Genomic DNA, 20601 nt, shown 5'->3' on the forward strand with positions numbered 1-20601 from the left:
GAGAATTGTCTATTCATGTCCTTAGCTCACTTTTTGAAGGGATTGTTTGTTTTTTTATTGCTGATTTGAGTTCCTTGCAGATTCTGGATATTAGTCCTTTGCCAGACGTACAGATTGTGAAGATTTTCTCCCACTCTGTGAGTTGTCTGTTTACTCTGCTTACTGTTTCTTTTGCTATGCAGAAGCTTTTTAGTTTAAGTCCCATCTATTTATCTTTGTTTTTGTTGCATTTACTTTTGAGTTTTGGTCGCATTTGCCTTTAGGTTTTGGTCATGAAGTTTTTGCCTAAGCCAATGTCAAGAGGGGTTTTTCCAATATTATCTTCCAGAATTGTTATGGTTTCAGGTCTTAGATTTAAGTCTTTGATCTATCTTGATTTGATTTTTAGGTGAGAGATGAGGATCGAGTTTCATTCTTCTACATGTGGCTTGCCAGTTATCCCAGCACCATTTGTTGAATAGGGTATCCTTTCCCCACTTTATGTTTTTGTTTGCTTTGTCAAAGATCAGTTGGCTATAAGTATTTTGCTTTATTTCCAGGTTCTCTATTCTGTTCCATTGGTCTATGTGCCTATTTTTATACCAGTACCATGCTGTTTTGGTGACTATGGCCTTGTAGTATAGTTTAAAGTCAGGTAATGTGATGCCTCCAGATTTGTTTTTTTTGCTTAGTCATGCTTTGGCTATGTGGGCTCTTTTTTGGTTCCATATGAAATTTAGAATTATATTTTTCTAACTCTGTGAAGAATTATGGTGTTATTTTTATGACAATTGCTTTGAGTTTATAGATTGCTTATGGCAGTATGGTCATTTTCACAATATTGATTCTACCCATTCATGAACATAGGATGTGTTTCCATTTGTTTGTGTTGTATGATTTCTTTCAGCAGTGTTTTGTAGTTTTCTTTGTAGAGGTCTTTCACCTCCTTGGTTAGGTATATTTCTAAGTATTTTTTTGCAGCTATTTTATTTTTTTGCAGCTATTGTAAAAGGGGTTGGGTTCTTGATTTGATTTTCAGCAGGGTCACTGTTAGTGTATAGCAGAGCTACTGATTTGTGTACATTAACTTTGTATCCTGAAACTTTGCTGAATTCATTGATCAGCTCTAGGAGCTTTTTGGATAAGTCTTTGGGTTTATTTAACTTCTATGTATTTGTATGGTTTTGAGGATTCCTTTTGGAGTTGATTTCCAATTTTATTCCACTGTGGTCTGAGAGAGTACTTGATATAATTTTGATTTTCTTAAATTTATTAGGACTTGTTTTGTGTCTTATCATATGGTCTATTTTGGAGAATATTCTGTGCTGATGAATAGAATGTATATTATGCATTTGTTGGGTAGAATGTTCTGTAAATATCTGTTGAGTCCATTTGTTCTAGGGTATAGTTTAAGTTGTTTCTTGGTTGACTTTTGGCCTTGATGACCTGTCTAGTGCTGTCAGTGGAGTATTGAAGTCCCCCATTATTATTGTGTTGCTATGTCATTTCTAAAGTCTGGTAGTAATTGTTTTATAAATTTATAAATGTGGGAGCTCCAGTGTTAGGTGCATATATATTTAGAACTGTGATATTTTCTTGTTGGAAAAGTCCTCTTATCATTATATAAATCCTTCTTTGTCTTTTTTAACTGTTGTTGCTATAAAATTTGTTTTGTCTTAAATAAGAATAGCTGCTCCTGCCCACTTTTGGTGTCCATTTGCATGGAATATCTTTTTCCACCCCTTTACCTTAAGTTTATGTGAGTCCTTATGTGTTAGGTGAGTCTCTTGAAGACAGCAGTTACTGTTGGGACATCCAGATTGGTAAAGAGGGAGTCAAACTGTCAGCTTTTGCTGATGATGTGATTGTAATTTTTTTATTGCCATTGCAATTCCATGACTCATGTTAACTTTAGGTTTGGGTAATTCAAAGCATATTTTTGTAAGAGTTTTATTAAATAGTTTTCTAGGGAGAAGATTCATAAATTGATTACATTTTAAAGTGATTTTTTTTCAGAAAAAAATTGATTTTAACACAGTTTTACCAATGCTATTTTTTTTAATGAACAGGACTTCTGGAAACTTTTCAAAACAATAATTCATTACTTGACCAAATTCAGAAGTGCCTAGAGGCATACTTAGAATCAAAAAGAGTTGTCTTTCCAAGGTAAGTTTATAAAGCAACCTAAGATATTTTTAGTAGTTTTGACTGTCAATCAAGTTGAAGTTATAGTTATAACCTCAAAGCATCAAGGAACTAGAGAGAGAAACAAAAAAGATCTATGATAATGAAAATCCAACTAGTTATCGTAATTGGGGAGTATAAGTCTCAAGGATAAAATACAATATTCAATAAATAAGTGGGTAAGTAATATCCTGAAACAATTTTTTTTAATTTTAATTTTTGTCGGTATATTGTAGGTGTGTTATGGGGTACATAACATGTTTTGACATAGGCATATAATGCATAATAATCACATCATGTAAAATGGGGTATCCATCCCCTCAAGCATTTATCCTTTGTGTTACAAACAATCCAGTTATACTCTTTTAATTATTTTTAAATGCACAATTAAATTATTATTATTCACTATTAAATTATCATTATTATTGAGTATTAAATTAAATTATTATTGACTGTAGTCACCCTGTTGTACTATCAAATACTAAGTCTTATTCATTCTTCCTATTTTTTGTACCCATTAAATATCCCCACCTCCCCATCCCCAACCCTTCCACTACCCTTCCCAGCCTCTGGTAACCATCCTTCTACTCTCTATCTCCAAGAGTTCAATTGTTTTTATTTTTAGATCCCACAAATTGAAATGATTCTTGATCACCCCATTGTTTTACTGTTTTATTGTTGAATGAATATGTGTGCCTGTGCACGTGTGTATATGTGGACAAATGTGTGTGTAAAAGGTTAAGACAGACCGGTGTTGCCTGAGCAATTTTTTTAGGTTAATTGGTGGGGATGCATGTTAAGCTCTCCAAGATGCCTAGTCTTGAGGAGAGTGAACCCCACCCTTTCTCATGGGCATAGCGAGCACCCTTAGCACATCTCTCTACCAAAAAATATTTCTATCTCTAGCTGTCCAGCCTCTCCAGATTTAACACTTTCATACCCTCAAGCGAGTGAGGACTCTGGAGTCTTCACCCATCTCCCCATGAGTCAGCCCCAGGTGACCTGACATCTCATTTTGAAATGTGACAACTCTAGTCCTAGAACTTCAGCCAGAACTGAAACTGAAATTTTAACATCTAGTTATATTACTTGGGAAAGGTTTGGTCAAAAACACAGAAGCCACTCTAGGTGTTTAGAGCAAGTTTCATGCAGGGAATTAGAAGTTTTCACTGGTGCTAGAGGCAGAAGAAGGGAAGAACTGAGGACCACTTTGAGGAAATCTGGAAATACAGGCAGAGGTCTCAGGGAAGTGCCACCAAAGTCTCGGCTTCCTGCAACAAGAAAGGGAGGGATTGTCAGGAGGACACCTGAAAACCAAGGATAAAATCCCACCAGCTTCAGTCGTCCATGCTCAAGTTGGGGCATAATGGCTTTGCCTCCTCCCACCTTCTCAGTCACATAGAAGAGCATTTCATAGGCAGCTTTTAATCTGAAACCTTACTGGAAAGAGATTCTAGAAATGTCATTCCAGCTTATCCCTGATGCAGGGATATTGCTTAGTTGACAATCAACAATCTAGAGCATTTACTAAATGCTGGTTTGTACATTTAGTCCTCCAAAACATGATGAGAGAGTTGGGGATAGGAACAGCAGTGAAAAGGACCCTTGATTGGAAAAAAAAAAAAAAAAAAGTTTGAAAATCACTGTCTTAAACATTAATAGTTAATTGCTGTCATCTATTCTAGTATGAACTAGGATAGTCAGTTGGGATAATAGATCAAATTCCTTTTGAGTGATTTGGAGAGATTAAACATAATACAAGAACTATACTACATGAAGTCTGGCATTTAGAATATTTTTGGTTATCTAGAGCAGGGACAAACAATTTTTTTTCATAAAAGGTCACATAGTAGATATTCAAGGCTTTGTAGGCTTTACAGTCTCTGTAGTCAGGTCCGCTATTGTAGCACAAAAGGAGCCACAGACAGTATGTCTGCATGGCTGTGTGACAATGAAACGTTATTTACAAAAACAGGTGGTGGGCCAGATTTGGCCTGGGGCTGTAACTTGCCAACCCCAATCTATAGCAAAATAATCTTCTGTAAGTTTACAATTTCCTTTACCTATCTTGCTAGTAATAATATGGAATATATATAAATGTTTTATTTCTACATAGGTATAGCCTCACATGGCTGGAAATGGTGTGCTGGCAAAATTATATTATGCCAATTTTCACAGTAGCACATACTGCAGGGAATATCAAATGCCTTTGGGTTAAGAGAATGGCCCAGTACACATTCACACAACCCAGTAAGGTTCTCCTGCAACCACCCATCCATCTGTTAACTCTTCAGCAAATAATGTATTGAATACCAGGTATGTGTGACATACTAGGCTAGATTTTAGGGAAAACAAATAATCTTCACTCTGGAGGCTTAAAGCCAGGTAAGACAGATATGTGAACACATCAGTTTCTAGTATTTTTACAATTTTATGAACGATATCTATCTTTTATGTACTAGACACTAATTCTAGGTGTGCATCATCACACCTAAATGCATCATCACTAATTTTCACAGAAATCATGTTTAGAGATATGTGGCTTCCCCAGAAACTCATGACCAGTATAATTGGAGGTCCAGGAAATTGGTGGACAGGGAAGAGATGTGGCTAAGGAATTTATCTTTTATGTCTATCTAAGACTTTACTTCAATTTCAAGTTATATTTTAAGGATGTTCTTTAATCCAGGTTTTACTTCTTGTCAAATGATGAACTTCTGGAGATTTTGGCCCAGACACGAAATCCAGAGGCTGTGCAGCCACACTTAAGGAAATGCTTCGACTCCATTTCAAAGCTTGAATTTGCTCTCATGCCTCCTGCCGAAGGAAAGATTCCTGGTATTTATGGAGAACCAGAAAAGGTTTATACTAATGATATTTTAGCAATGCTGTCACCAGAGGGAGAAAGGGTGAGGTGCTTTTGTTTATATTTCTTTATTGATGAACTTTGTTATTCTTCTAGGGTTATTCTCACTCTAAGTATACAGGTACTCTGTTGGCTCAGCAGTTTCAAGGATAACCAAGATAAAATTCTTGCCCTTAAAGAGCTCAAAGTCTAACAGAGAAGTAGTCGAACAAACAACTGAAAATCATTACAGAAAATGCAGTAACAAAGACATGTGTTCTGTTGTTGGAAATAGAGTGGAGAAAACTAGAACCATGTCTTATTTAACTCTCCACAAGAGACACACTAGTGGACTGGTTAAGAGTACTAGTTCTACTATCAGGCCGCTTGGACTAAGTCCCACCCCTTAATCTCAGCCAAAAGATGGGGATTAGTAATTGTTTCTGATTAATGGAATGATGAGCCTGTTCAGGGGATAGTGTATGTAAATTACTTAAAGCAATACCCTGTGAGCACTATTTAAGTGTTAGTTGCTGGCAGCAGCATCTCCAGGGCACTGCACAGCCCCTGGCATATGGGGAACACCAAGAGAGTGTATGTATTAGCATTACTATGAGGAACCAAGCGACTTCACGGAGGAGAGCCATGCATATGCACACACACACACAAAGTCAAGTATGATGGAAGAGGGAGTATCTTCTACGTGGGCATGGGAGACATTTCAGACACAGGAACTGTGCAGGGAAATGCTAAGGAATTGGGTCCAGTAAGAACACAGTGGTGTATCTATGGGAACATATAGACATTTTATTTGTTCTGAATTGATCCTCTTGTAAAAGAATTTGCACATCACTGGTGCAGAAGAGAAGGGGGAAGACCAAGGATAGAATCTTGGGAAAACATGAAATTTAAAGAGAGGTTGGAAGAAGAGCAGATGAAGGAAGCCAAAACAACCATGACAGTCAAGCCATTGGAAGTCCAAAAAAATAGATACAAGAACTGAAAAGTGTCATTTGGACTTTTCAGTTGGGAGGACATGGGAAAACTTGAGAATAGAAGTGATCAGGGACAAAAATCAGATAGCATCAAGTAGGAAAGTGAAAATAAGTGCAGAAATCCATGCAGTGCATATAGACTCCTCTTTCAGAGAGTTGACTCCAAGTGGAAGCAGTAAAATAAAGCAATAGGTGGGGTGAAAGGAAATAGATGCATAGTGGAATGTCAATAGAAGTTTCAGTATTTGTGGTCAGGCTTCAGCGTTTATGTAGCTTAGGATTCTGTCATGGAAATACAGAGGGCATACAGCTTACAAGTGCCACACAAGCCACTTTATCAATGCTCTGATTACCTTTTAGGTTAGCTTGGGGAAAGGCCTCAAGGCCCAAGGCAACGTAGAGGAATGGCTTGGTAAAGTGGAAGAAGCCATGTTCACATCTCTGCATCGCCTGTGCAAAGCTGCCATCGCTGACTATCGGGGGAAACTGAGGACAGACTGGGTGGTCGCTGGCCACCCTTCTCAAGTAACTCACACTCACATTTCGTATCTCTGAATTCTTTTTTGGTGATACGCGTCACATATTTAAGAAAGATGTTTTCTTGCAGGTTATCCTGACCGTTTCTCAAATTATGTGGTGCCGTGATTTGACTGAATGTCTGGAAACAGAACACAGTAATCATATAGAGGCCCTGGAGAATTTTGAAAAAGTAAATTTTGAGGTGAGATCTGTAACAAAGTGACATTGTTGTCTCGCAAGATGGTCTTAGTGGGTTTTTTTTTTTAAAGCATAGTTAATGCAAATTCACTTTATTTCAGAAATTCTAATGCTCTGACATTTGTAATAGCTCTTACAAAGCTTTACAATTCTAAAATTATTTGTGTTTTACATTTTTTAGAGACACTATCTTAATATTTGTGTAGTATTTATGTGAATATTTGTGAAAATAGGAGGAGAAACAATTCCAGAACAAAACACCAGGGTTATAATGGTTTGCAACTTTTAAGGACAAACTGTATTCACTAGTTCCTGGATACCTCTCAGGGAAGTTTTTTCAGTCCAGGAAAACCTCCAGATTCATGCCATTACTATTTCTAGGCTCTAATTCTATTTCTGCTATTTTGTAAAACTCTCAGACAACTGACAATAAAACAATAAATAATTCAATTAATTTAAATATCATCAAGAACTTTTAGCTATAGCTAGGAAATGCTATGTTACTAAATAGCATTTAAATAGCACTAAAACTTTATACTTGTTGAACAGCAACTCCACATTTCCTCCTCTCCCTAGCTCCCTGTAATCACCATACTACTCTTTTTCTATGAATTTAACTATTTTAGATACTTCATATGAATAGATCATGCAGGATTATCCTTCTATGACTGACTCATTTCATTTAGCTTAATATCCTCCAGGTTTATTCATGCTGTCACATGTCATGGGATTTCCTTTTTTTAAGTCTGAATAATAAATACTTCATTGTATGTGTATACCACATTTTCTTTTATTTTTTTCTTTTTTAAGAGACAGGATCTCACTCTGTTGCCCAGGCTGGAGTGCAGGGTTGCGATCATAGCACGCAGCTAATTATTTTTATTATTATTATTTTTTGTAGAGACAGGGTCTCACTGTATTGCTCAGGCTGGTCTCAAAAGCTTCCCTCAAGTGATCCTCCTGCCTTGGCCTCCCAAAGTGCTGGACTATAGGCATGATAATCATGCCCAGCTCACATTCTCTTTATCCATTCATCCATTGATGGGCACTTACGTTATTTCCACATTTTGGCTATTGTGAATAATGCTGCAATGAACATAGGAGTGCAGATAGTCTCCTCTAGATCCTGACTTCACTTCTTTTGGATGTGTACCAGAGTGGGATTACTGGGTCATATGGTAGTTCCATTTTTAATTTTTTCAGGAGCCAGCACATTGTTTTCCATAATGGCTGCACCATGTTTATATTCCCAAGGCAGCATACCAGGGTTCTCTTTTCTCCACACCCTTACCAATATGGGTTATCTTTTGTTTTTTTGGTAACAGTCACCCTAACAGTTATGAGGTGGCATCTCATTATGTTTTTGATTTGCATTTCCCTTATGATTAGGGATGTTGATCATTTTTTCATATACCGGGTTAGCCCTTTGTGTGTCCTTTTCTGATAAATGTCTATTCTGTTCCCTTACTCATGTTTTAATTGGGTTATTTGGTTTTTGCTCATAAGTTGTAGGAGCAATTAGACCCTTATCTTACACCATACACAAAAATCAACTCAAAATGGATTAAGGATTTAAATGTAAGACCTGAAACTGTAAAATCCCTAGAAGACATAGGGGAAAACTTTGACATTGGCGTTGGCATTGATTTCTTGGATATAACACCAAAAGCACAAGCAACAAAAGGAAAAATAGATCAATGAGATTGCATCAAACTTAAAAGCTTTTGCACAGCAGGGAAACCATCAACAGAGTGAAAAGGCAACCTGGAGAACAAAGGAAAATATTTACAAACGGTATATCTTGTAAGGACCTAGGCCTACTCTTTAACTCCAAATTCAATTCTACTTCCAAGAAATAGTACATTTTTAAAGATTCACCCTTAAAACAGAAAAATGAAACAACCTAATTGAATAAAACAACTTTATTGAAATAAAACAACTTTATATATTTATATGTAAATATTCAATAAATATTTATTTATTGAATTAAACAACTTTATTGAAGTAAGAGAAAACACTCTCGTGAAATTCCTCAAAGAAATTTCATCTCCATAGCATCAGAAAAGAGAAATGACTCCCTAAAGAAAGTTCCTTTGCCTCTGTGTAGAGGTGGTCCCTCATCAGGGTTGGCCCAAGTGACATTTCAGCATAATGGTGCAAGGTCCTCAGAGGCGCTACTCTTCTTTGAAAAAGATTTAATTATTTAGGTAAAAATCAAGTAAAAATTTAGCTAACTGTTTCTGAAAATGTTTTCATTTAACCAGTCATTGGCTAGGTTAAAATGCTCAGATTTTCTGATTATTAATGGGAAAACCACCCCTAAAACTGAAGAGTATCACCTTTAACCACATTTCATTTTTAGGGAGGACACTCTCCTCTAGAGAATCATCACATAGTGGTTAAGAACGTGGGCTTTCCTCGAGGCAAATGTCTACTCAGGTCTCATTTTTGCTACTTCGTAACTGTGTGACTGCCATCAAGTTACTTATGCTCTCTGACCTTCAGTTTCCTCAAATGTACAAAAGGGGTAAAGACAGTATTTATTTCACAGAAGTCTTATGGGAATTAAGTAAAAGTATTGTCCTGTTTGGTCACAAAATTACAGATTCTTAAAATTAGCTGGTTTTTAGCAATGTCTCTCCAAATTGAATGGTGAAAGAGATAATGTATATATGTAAGCTGATATTGGAAAATTCACCATTACAATTGTTTTTATTTGTAGAGATTAAATGCCCTGGCTGCAATAGTTCGAGGCAGTCTTCCTAAATTACACAGAAATATCCTAACTGCATTGATTACTATTGATGTGCATGCAAGAGATATAGTCACTGAACTTGTTCAATCCAAGGTAACTGTTTCATTTAAGTAAAATTATATACTTCTTTCTGAAATTAGTGTATCTAATATGTATATCACATATAGGTGGAGACAGTTGAATCTTTTGACTGGCAGAGACAACTGCGCTATTACTGGGATGTATACCTGGATAATTGTGTGGCTAGAATGGCGCTCTCTCAGTACACTTATGGCTATGAATACTTGGGTGCATGCCCGAGATTGGTTATTACTCCACTCACAGTAAGTTATTGATCACTTAGGTTAATATTGACACAAGAGTGCTTTTCAATAAAAAATCTTGAAAAGTTTCATATGACATTAACTCTTGAAAGAATGTATTATGAATACATCTTTGTAAAGCAAAGATTTGCATTATTTAGTTATGTGCATGGATCTTTTGGTATATTTCAATTGCTATATTTTTCATAGAAAATAATAATCCTTCCCCCATAGAAAGGAAATGACTTAGTTTGTGGCCAGAGTTGGTTCCCTTCGCATTGATAATTTATTGCTTTCTTCAGGATCGCTGCTATCTTTGCCTCATGGGAGCTTTGCAGCTTGACCTTGGGGGTGCACCAGCTGGTCCTGCCGGCACTGGGAAAACAGAGACTACCAAAGATCTGGCAAAAGCTTTTGCCATCCAGTGTGTGGTCTTTAACTGTTCGGATGGTTTGGACTACAAGGTACAGTTCTTGCATCTGAATGTTAACATTAAGTGTTTTATGTGTCTTTCTCTATTTGCAACATGGCATAACAAAATAAGGCAAGAACGGAGTGATGACAAGCAAGAGAAAAGAAATGGGGCAAATAATGGTTAAAGTGGAATAAATAGAGCAAGGGAGAAGAGTCAACACATGGTGGTCTGGGTAGTCTGGATAAGAATCAAGGCCAGGGGATGATTTGTCAAATGGTGAAAAAATAAAAAATCTGTACATGTCGGTAAGAAGAAAGAAACGAGATGAGGTACAAGATAGAATAGCAGGGAAACCAAAGAACAAGGACTAAGCTTACAGTAGGAAATTGGCAATTTAGAGAATGATGTATTGAACATGAAATATGTGGGAGGTGAGAATTCATGGTAAGGTTTTTCAATACAGTGGTTCTCAAACTTTTTGGTCATGGGACTCGTTTACATTCTTAAAAATTATTGAGACTTCCAAAGAGCTTTTGTTCATGTGGGTTACATCTGTTGATATTTACCATGTTAGAAAAAATTAAATAAAATATGTTTTATATATTTATTTGTTAAAAAATAACAGTAATCCCATTATATGTTAACATAAACATGTTTTAAAAAAAAAAAAACTTCCAAACAAAAAACATTGTCCCACTGTTTTATATTTTTTAAAATCTCTAATATTTTCAAAATATTGCTATTATGCTAATAGATCAATACATACATCACAAACCCCTGCCATTCAAAGTAGACATCCTAAGCTTCAGGGTTAGTGGACTGTGTTTTCTTTCCACTTTCTTTACTTCTTCTAGAACCTTTACTTTTCTCTTTTTTTATTTTTTATTTTGAGACAGAGTCTCGCTCTATTTCCCAGAATGCAGTGGCTTAATCTCGGCTCACTGCAACCTCCACCTCCAGGGTTCAAGCAGTTCCCTGCCTAAGCCTCCTGAGTAGCTGGGATTACAGGTGCCCACCACCATGTCTGGCTAATTTTTGTATTTTTAGTAGAGATGGTGTTTCACCATCTTGGCCAGGCTGGTCTGGTCTTGAACTCCTGACCTCGTGATCCATCCGCATTGGCCTCCCAAAGTGCAAGGATTACAGGTGTGAGCCACCGCATCTCGCCAGAACCATTATTTTTCCAACTTCCGTGTGCTGTGAATCACCCGGAGATATTTATTAAACTACATATTCTGATCTGCAGGTCTGGGGTGGAGGCTGAAATTATGCATTTCTGACATCCGCCAAGGTGGTGCAAATCGATACTGGTCCACTTTGAGAAGCTAAGCCCTAGACCGTGGTTCTGAGAGCATGAACCCTGAACCAACAGCATTAGCATCACCTGACAACTTGTTGGAAATGCAAATTATAAAGCCCCACCTCAGACCTACTTAATCAGAAACTTTGGAGCTAGAGCACTGCAACGAGAGGCCTTTTTGAAACAAACTTCCAGGTGATTCTGATGCACACTCAGATTTCAGGACCACTGTTCTAGAGTAGATTCAGCTGCCACTGTTGTTTGTATTTCAGTTTTGCGTCTTTCTTACATTTCATTTTAATTTTGTTGGAATACTTCCTTGAGCAATTTTTTTCCCATTCAAGTTTATAAATATGCTGTCTTTACTGAGTCATCCTACTTGATTGATAATTTGTAGAGGGTGGAATAATAGGTTTAAAATAATTTTCTCACCTGACTTTGAAGGCCTCACTTCATTGTCTTCTAGTATGCATTTTGCTAATGATAAAACTGATCATGGCTTAATAAATTTTGGAGGTTTAGTAATATTTTGCTTCCTCTCTATCTCTGGCAGCTTACGGGATTTTCTCTTGATCCTCAGTATTGTGGAAATCTACCAGGATGTGTCTAGATAAGATAATTTTCTTTATTCATTTGGTTTGTCATTTTGGGGAGCTCTTTAATGAGAAACATATGTCTTTCATCAGCCTAGTGAGACCTTATTTTATTGCTTCTTTGCTTATCATTATGTCTCTGTTCTCTGCTCTGGACCTCCTACTTCTATTCTCCACTTCTCTTAAATACTCTCATATTTTCTCTTGCTTTTTGCTAATTTTCTTGTTATTTGTTTAGATTGCTAAACACATAAACACACTTATTTTATATTTTAAGCAACAATAAAAATAAATAAATTTATTGAAAAGTTACTGAGATAGTGGGATATCTCACGGAATCCAGAGAAGAGGTGAGCATGACTGAGGCTGAGTAGGAACTAGGGCAGCCAACTCCTTGGCATTGGGAACTTTAGAGCCTTCTCTCTAGAACCTTGCCAAGAAAACAGCAAGGTCACATTTCAAGTTTTGAAAGTAGGATTCTAATTGGCAAAGTGGGTTCAAGTGATCACCCCTAGATTCCTGAGCAATAGCCAGAAGAAGGGGGTATAGTCTGACTCGTACAGGCATGGATGGCTGTAAGCAGTTTCCAGAGAAAGAGGAATGGTATCCTCTAAGGGTTTCTGCGACATAAGATTTCTAAGCAAAACAAGACTGTCTCCAAGGGCTATTCTTTTCTGCCTTAAATGTCCCTTCATGTGTGGATGTTCCCCAGGGCTCTGACCAATCACCTTTTCCTGTTTTCTCTACCTGCTTTTTCCGGTTCCTGACAACTTCATAAGAGACAGGAGAGATTTGGGCAGGAGGAGGTTACACTGCAGATCCTTGGTCAGATGCACTGCCTTTCCCCAGACCTAGTTCCTGCTCCTCCAGGAACTCTCTTGCCCTAAAGTTTTCCTCAGGATTTGGTCTCCTTTGAAGCTCTTCCTTTCTACAAAAATCAAACGAAACATTCAAGCACTGGGTTGAGACTTTGTGTTTAGACTCAGCAGAAGGCGTATTCTCTAATTTACCTTCCCGGCATTCGTCTGTGATAGGTGTTGTCATCATTGCACAGATGGGAGTGAGATTTGGAGCAGTGAAGTAACTCGCCAGTGGTCACCACTAGAAAATGGCAGAGAAAGAATTTCAACATGTCCTTTGATTCAAGTCAAATGTTCTCTCCCATTTAAAATAAAAATACATATTATATGCAAATTTAGAAACACAAAAAGATATAAAGAATAAAATAATGAATATCTACTTAGCCATCTCCCAGCTAAGAGATAAAATGTTACCAGCGCACTTGAAATCCTCTGTCTCTCTTCACCAGGAGTAACTTCTATTCTGAATTTGGGGGTTATCATTCACATGTGTGCATATGTATGTGTGTAGTCCTAAATTTAAAACATAGTATCATTCTGTGTGCTACATTCTACATTTTGGTTTTTCCACTGAGCACTTTGTCTATGAGATTCATCCAGGCTAATACTATAGCTCTATTTTTTTAATTCATTTTCACTGCTCTGTTTTTATGATTTTTTTCATCCATTCTCTTTCTGATAGGTATTTGGGTTTTTTCTAATATAGTATTTGCTACTGTAAGCAATGCTGCAATAAGCATTGTTACACAGGTCTCCAGGTGAATGGGTGCATGGTTTATCTGGCTTGGAATATAGGAGTTGGTCTCAAGGTACATATACGTATCATATTGACTCAATAAGGACAAATGCTTCTTCCGTGATTGTGGTAATTTATACTCCCCCTGCAAATGTGTCAGAGCTGCCTGTGCTCCACATCCTTGCCCATGCTTTCAGGTTCCATAACTATTGTCAGTCTGAGGAGTATGAAATGGTATCCCATTGTATTCCCCTGGTTACTAGTGAGGTTGAATGTCTTTTCAAATGTTTATACTCTAGGATTTCTCATCTGTGAAATACCTATTTACATCTTTCCCCCATGTTCTCTTGGCTTGCTTATGCTTTTTTAAATTGATTAATAGTGTTTTCAATATGTTATTGATACTGATTTCTTCTCTCAGTTAGGTATTATCTCTTAGTTCTGTCCTCTAAAAAGGGACATTGACGGCCTAAAAATAGTGATCACCTCTAGTACCCAGACTGTGGTCTTAAGCACCTTTTCCTACTGAAAGTAGCCAGAGCTGGCTCTAGGTCTGGGGCAGGAAATGCATAAAATGAGCCTGCAACATCCTGTCCTGTCTGAAATAGCAACAACAAAATACCAAAAATTAATGTGACCATATCAATAATCAGAATGTTACTAAAGAGGATCTCATTGACCAAAGATGGGACAATGCAAGAATGATAATAATAACTGGAATGGATCAAAACACAGAAAACATTTTTAAATTCATGAATATACAATGATTAACCAAAAAATGTAAAACAAAAAACTCATTGATTACCTTAGAGGTTTCCAGGGAAACAACTTATTTGAAAAATTGATGAAGAAAAAGAATTAAGTATTTATCCTGCCTTTTCTGTGGACTGTTTTTTGGTGTAATAAAAAAGTTGATGAGGAAAAGTTTTTATAGAATAATCACAACTAATAAATGCAGAAGGGATGATAACATTAGAAATTACCGTTTTGCAACCTTTCAAAAATAATATGTCTAGCAATGGCCATCATTGCTAAAACCACTAAAGACTAATTGGAAAATTTATAATGGATGAATCAGGCTAGTAATCCACTGATCACAACTTTGACAATCAAACAATACGTATCTCCTGTTATGACATACAAGCTATGAATTATTCCTGTTCAAAAAAAATTAAACTTCAACCTAATGAATCTAATAGAGTCTCTAGATTTAAATACCAGTTTTCAAGAAGTACAGGTGTATGAGATAAAGGACCATGTTAACACCACAAGAATACAATCAGCTAAATATGGAATCAGGGGAATTCTATAGGGCAAATAACTTACAGACCTTCAAAAATAAATCACATAAAAGAGAGAGGATTCAGGGAACTGCTATAAATTTAAAGAGATTTAAGAGACACCGTAACCAAATGCAATGTTTGTACCTTGCTTGTATCTTTATCGGAACAAACCAATTGTAAAAGGACAATATCAGTACCATTGAGGACAATTGAACAAGATATTAAATAATTATTGGGTTTTTCTTTGAGTAGGTTAGCAGTATTGATTTGGATAATTTGGAGGTTCTTTTGTGTTACAGAGTTTACTGTGAAATAATATGACGTCTAGGGTTTGCTTTAAAATAACAACAAAAAATGTTGGAGAGTATTTTGAAAATAGCAGAATGTTGGTAATTGTTAAGCTGGGTGGCATATACCTTCTTTCACCTCTTGTGTACGTTTGAAATTTTTCAAAATAAAAGTTTTTTTTAAGTAGAAATCATCACAAAATAAAATGATAGAAATAACACCAAAATTTATTTCTGATGTCAATTAATTGCTACACAATTCATCTCTGAAAAACAAAACAAAACAAAATAGCCCCTGACTGCTATCCGCTGAGAGCTGACCTGATTCAGACTATTTGCTTCTCCAGTTGAACACAGACAATTTCACAGACCACAAACTACAGACCAGATCACGATGCATCCATTATGGAATGAGATGCCATAATCGTGTCTGAGAACACACAAGAATGCTGTGCAAACCACAAAAAATAATCTAATATCCCCCTCTCCAGGCTAAGCTGTGTAACTGCTTCACCTTTACCAATGACAGCCTCAGCCTCCTGTATAATGTTATTATGATATCCATCATAAACTTGCCCCTGCTTCCTACCAGCACCTAATCCACAGTGTTGTGGATTGAATTGTGTCCCCTCAAAATATGTTGAAGTCCTCATGCGTAATATCTATGAATGTTACCTAATTTGAGTCTTTACATTTATAAAGACTCAGATGTTTAAAATGAGGCCATACTGGAATTCTACAGGCCCTAATCCAATAACTAACTAGTGCCTTTGTAAGAAGAGAAAAATGTAGATATAGATACACAGAGAGAAGGCAGCCAAGTGAAGATACACAAGAGGTAGAGATCAGAGTGATGTAGTACAAGAAGCCAAGGAATCCCAAGGGTTGCCAGCAACCACTAGAAGCTACCAAGAGGCAAGAAAGAATCCTACCCCCAAGAGCCTTCAGAATGAGCGTGGCTTTGTTGATACCTTTATTTCAGACTTCTAGCCTCTAGAACTGTGAGAGAATAAATTTCTGCTGCTTTAAGCCCTTCAGTTTATGGCAATTTGTTATAGTAGTTCTTAAAAACTAAAAGAGCAAAACTCTTCATCACTGATCCTTTCCCAGAATTTTCTAACACAAGCCCAAATCCTGTGACAAGTCCTCCTAATACCCTTTTACTGAGAGAAACCTTGGTTCCCCATAGAGTGTGGTCTCCCTTGTTGGAACGAGTGGTAAACCCAATTGTGTCTGACTACAGGTGCATCCTGATTATCTCTAGCCTGTAGGCATTGACCCTGTCCTTCACTTTTGTTGAAAACAAAGAATTGGAGATCACCTGACTTGAAAAAGTATTTGTTAACCAGTCAGTCATTGCAAGCATTCCTGCATTCATGATCGATATTTGGAACTGCTCCTTTGTTTGGCACCCTGGAGGTTTTTGCATCCTGGGGCAATGCATCACAGTAAGATCTGGTTTGGATAAGAGCAAGGCTGCTAGTGTCATCTGTGAGCCTCTACACCTGTGGCACCCGTTCACCAAGTCACCAGCCATGTCAGGGCTGGATTTCAACCCCCCTACTCTCCTTCTCAGCCAGGCACAAACTGCAGAGCCAAGAGTGGCAGAGAAAGAGGATAATTTTTGAAGAGCAAATGGAAATGAAGAACCACCATGACCACAGACATGTTCTCAAAGAGAAAAATATTAGCAAAGAGTCTGCGTCACAGATCAAGATCTGGAATTTTCTTTGTTACTTCCTTTAAAACTGTTCAAAAAGTATCCCTTGGGAAGTCTCCACGTATGCCGGGACTTACATGTATGCTAAGTATGAAGACCATTCCTCTACAATATGGAAGCATTCCGCAGCTTTGTTGTACAGAACACCAACTTAGTCCTGTCCATGCTATCATTCCATGCATTCATTCAACTTCTCTTACCTTGGCTATATTATTACTAATTTCCAGGGACTGTTTCTTATCTCTGACTAATTCCTTTTTTTAGAGTATCTTGTTTTATTTTAGGAATGTGTTTCCCTCCCAGATCTCTCTGAGGATTCCATTTCAATTTTGTAAAATTACTTTCTGTTCCCTAAATTATCACCACTTTCTCCAAAGCTGCCCATTAGTTTATTCTTCTCATTCCTTCTCTTTCTTGAATCTTCACCTATTGGTTCATAAGTATAGATGAAGGACTAATTTAATTAGTGTAAACAGCTTGTTTCCCCCAAATGCCCCTTCCTTGAATGAAAGAACTACCAAGAGCTCTGTGGGAGTATAGAATGTGTGGCCAGCAGGCTTCTCCATAGAATGTATGCACACGGAGCAGCCAGTAAGTGAGAAAGCCCACATCGAATGCCAAATAATAAGGATTTTCCTTCTAAAGTAGTACATTTCAGTGGGTTTCACTTTATTTTATTATTTTTGAATCTCGGTGACTGAAGTGGAAGTCTGTAACCATCTTTCTCTCCTTCTCTCTGCTTTCCTTATCTCCCAAGCCTAATGTCGTCTCCCAGTATCTCCTAATATTAATATCTCCCCAAGGCAGATCTCCCCCTTTGCTTGTGAGGCTGTCCTTCATTTTAGCCTGGTGGGGATGTCAGCACTAAAATCTGAAGAGCCCTGTTTACTCTGCTTGGGGTGAGAGGAAGGCAGAACAGAAAGAGGAAGGACCCATAAATCCAATCATTCCAAGTGTGGATCTTTGCCTCATTTCCAAATATTTCTCTAGGGCCTGTGTCTGCTTTTCTGCATGTATGTATTCATGTTGCATGTATTGCAACTTGTGTGTATTGATATTGGGTTTGGAATTTCTTAGAGGCCTCATGAAGGGCATTACTTCCCTCCCTCTGTTTTGGGGCTACAATTCTCTCTTCTCAGTTGAACAATCTGTTTCCCTATACTTTCCATATTCCAGCTTTTTTTTTTTTTCAAAACTTTCTTCCTGCTGGTTTCCCTTTCCATTATGTTTTTATCAAGCTGGTACAGGTATAAGTGTGGTCACAGAAAAGGAGAGAGATATGCACACAGATCTATCAGCCTTTCTGTGATTTGTGGGAATTGGAGGAAGGGGAGGAAGTAGTATGTGTTCAGTTGACCACCTTGAGATTTTAAAACCACAAGTTCTATTACTAAAGAGATAGATATATGGTATAATGCAAGATTTATACACATGCTTAACCAATATCTCAAGTGCCCAAAAGAAATGCCACACTTTAGATGGTACATTCTTATTTTCCTCCACAGGAAAATACAGGATTCTGCTGTAGAAGAAATTAAGAATCACTGCTATAATCTGCACAGCTATGCCTTCTGCTCAGTAGTCCTTGTGTGTGTCTACCATGTAGAATACCTTCTAAAGACAATGAAAGCTTCCATTAGTAAAATTTTTCTATATTTTTTAAAGTCCTTAAGTTTGTATGTTCCATGTGTTAGATTATTTGAGAATCTGTCAAGTATTTGCAGAGGTGAGTGAAGGTTATAAACAAGAAGGAAAATTGGTCAGATTGTCATTTTGTTTAAAAGTAAAGCAGATTCAAATCACTTACAGAGACTCAAAAAGATATTTTCTCTTGTAGAAAAGTGTTTACTTCTGACATAGACCAGCATTCACATAAAACTATAGCTTATTTGTAGATACTACCTCTTTTTTCTTTAATATTTCAGCTCAAAATTTAATTTTTGAAGGAGCTCAACTACGCAATGCAAAGTTGAACTGCTTTATTTTGATTTCAGATGATGGGGCGCTTCTTCAGTGGCTTGGCGCAGTCAGGGGCCTGGTGCTGCTTTGATGAATTTAATCGAATTGACATAGAAGTTCTGTCCGTCATTGCGCAGCAACTCATTACCATTAGGAACGCCAAAGCGGCAAAGGTAAGGCACTGGGCAATCGACTTTCAAGGTAGCAATCCTTAAGTTTGTCATTAACTCATAGAATGTTACATTTTAGGAAGGAGATGCTAAAAATGTTAGGGAGGAATCCTGGGGATCCCAAGGGGACCTTGGCTCTCCAGAGCTCACTGGACTGGGAAATCCAAGGAATATGGGGTCAGATGAAGATACCGAGTGGTCCTGTCATTTAAAATTTGCTTTAGCTCCTTATAAGCATGTCTCTAGAGAAGGGATTTCATATTCAGAAGCTGATGGCAGTGAAGGTTGGGACCAAGTCTCTAACACTCTGTGTTGACCTTTGGAGATCTGGTCACAATGGGCAGCACTGGTGTTCAGCCTCTGCAAACCAAAACAGCACTGCTCCAAGCCCTGTGAGGGCCCCCACTACTCCCTTGGCCCTTTCAGAAGAGCCCCAGACCTCCTCTCGATCCACCAATAAGGGTTCATCCTGGCACAGCACAGGGGACTCTGGACTCAGCTTTAGCTCCAGAGGCAGAGGCTGTCTCATTGGAAGGTGCCCTGATAAGAGTTGTTAAATATTTTGATTATCGCCCTCTGCAAAAAAGTGAATTATAGAACAAATAAAAAGAAATCATGACTTGGACTATAGCGAGCTACTAAATTGTGTAAGTCATTGTGGTATGTGCTCACACTTATTTCATCTTACACCAAACCTATGTGAAGTATATGTCATTTCCCCCAAGGTAATAGGTGAAAAGAATTCAAAGTTAAAAAAATATTTTCATAGACACCAAAAATTATTAGACCCTAAAGTCTAAGCTCGCTTTTCTGTACTCCCTCTTGTTCCCGCATACTCTGGGGAGGCCTATATTAAACACAAGATCTTTAAATACAGAGATAGCGTAGTCTATATTGTGCAAGTTATTATCATCTGGCTGAGCAATTCACCGAAAGCAAAGTGTATGGAGTAAGGGGACAGGGACCAGAGAGAGTAGAGGCAGGATTGAAGCTTTGCCCACTGGAGAGCAGCTACGTGAGGACAGAGGAAGACAGGAGAGCGTCTGCAAATAACCAGCCTCGTCCTCAAGCTGCCAGTGCCAAATGAGACAGTTGGAGTGGGGTATATCGCTTGGAATAGATAAACTAAACCACAGAAATTGAGAGGTTTGCTAGCACAAGCAACCATTCAGCAGGAGCAGACATGGTCTCCAGTTGTACCATGCATTCTCTCCTCCAGGCTGTGGCACATACCCTACTCCATCCTGGTTTTCCCTGTATTCCTCATGTATGTTGATAGCACCTTCATCTAGTGGCCCAACTAGAAACCTGGAACTCACCTTGGATTTGACCCATCACTATCAATCCCAGAATCTAAACCATCACCAAATCTTGTTAATTTTATCTGCTAGATGCCTCTCCTCCCCACTTACACCTCTTGAATTCTGGCTCTCATCATGTCCCTAATGATCATTCCTTACTGGTCTCCCTGTCTGTAGCCTGTCCAACCTCTCCACTGCCA

General features: G+C 37.7%; 1 protein-coding gene across 1 annotated transcript in view; it reads left to right on the forward strand.

The window, feature by feature from the left end:
* DNAH6 (dynein axonemal heavy chain 6) overlaps positions 1-20601 on the forward strand; it is a 354720-nt gene that overhangs the window by 146542 nt on the left and 187577 nt on the right. Inside the window, exons 23-30 of the mRNA XM_030828117.1 lie at positions 2049-2145; positions 4853-5072; positions 6364-6528; positions 6611-6724; positions 9443-9568; positions 9643-9798; positions 10080-10241; positions 18966-19103. Of these exons, the coding sequence (XP_030683977.1) occupies positions 2049-2145; positions 4853-5072; positions 6364-6528; positions 6611-6724; positions 9443-9568; positions 9643-9798; positions 10080-10241; positions 18966-19103 (1178 nt within the window). The remainder of the gene's footprint in view (positions 1-2048; positions 2146-4852; positions 5073-6363; positions 6529-6610; positions 6725-9442; positions 9569-9642; positions 9799-10079; positions 10242-18965; positions 19104-20601) is intronic.

Source organism: Nomascus leucogenys, chromosome 14, assembly GCF_006542625.1.
Source record: "Nomascus leucogenys isolate Asia chromosome 14, Asia_NLE_v1, whole genome shotgun sequence".
Taxonomy (NCBI): Eukaryota; Metazoa; Chordata; class Mammalia; order Primates; family Hylobatidae; genus Nomascus; species Nomascus leucogenys.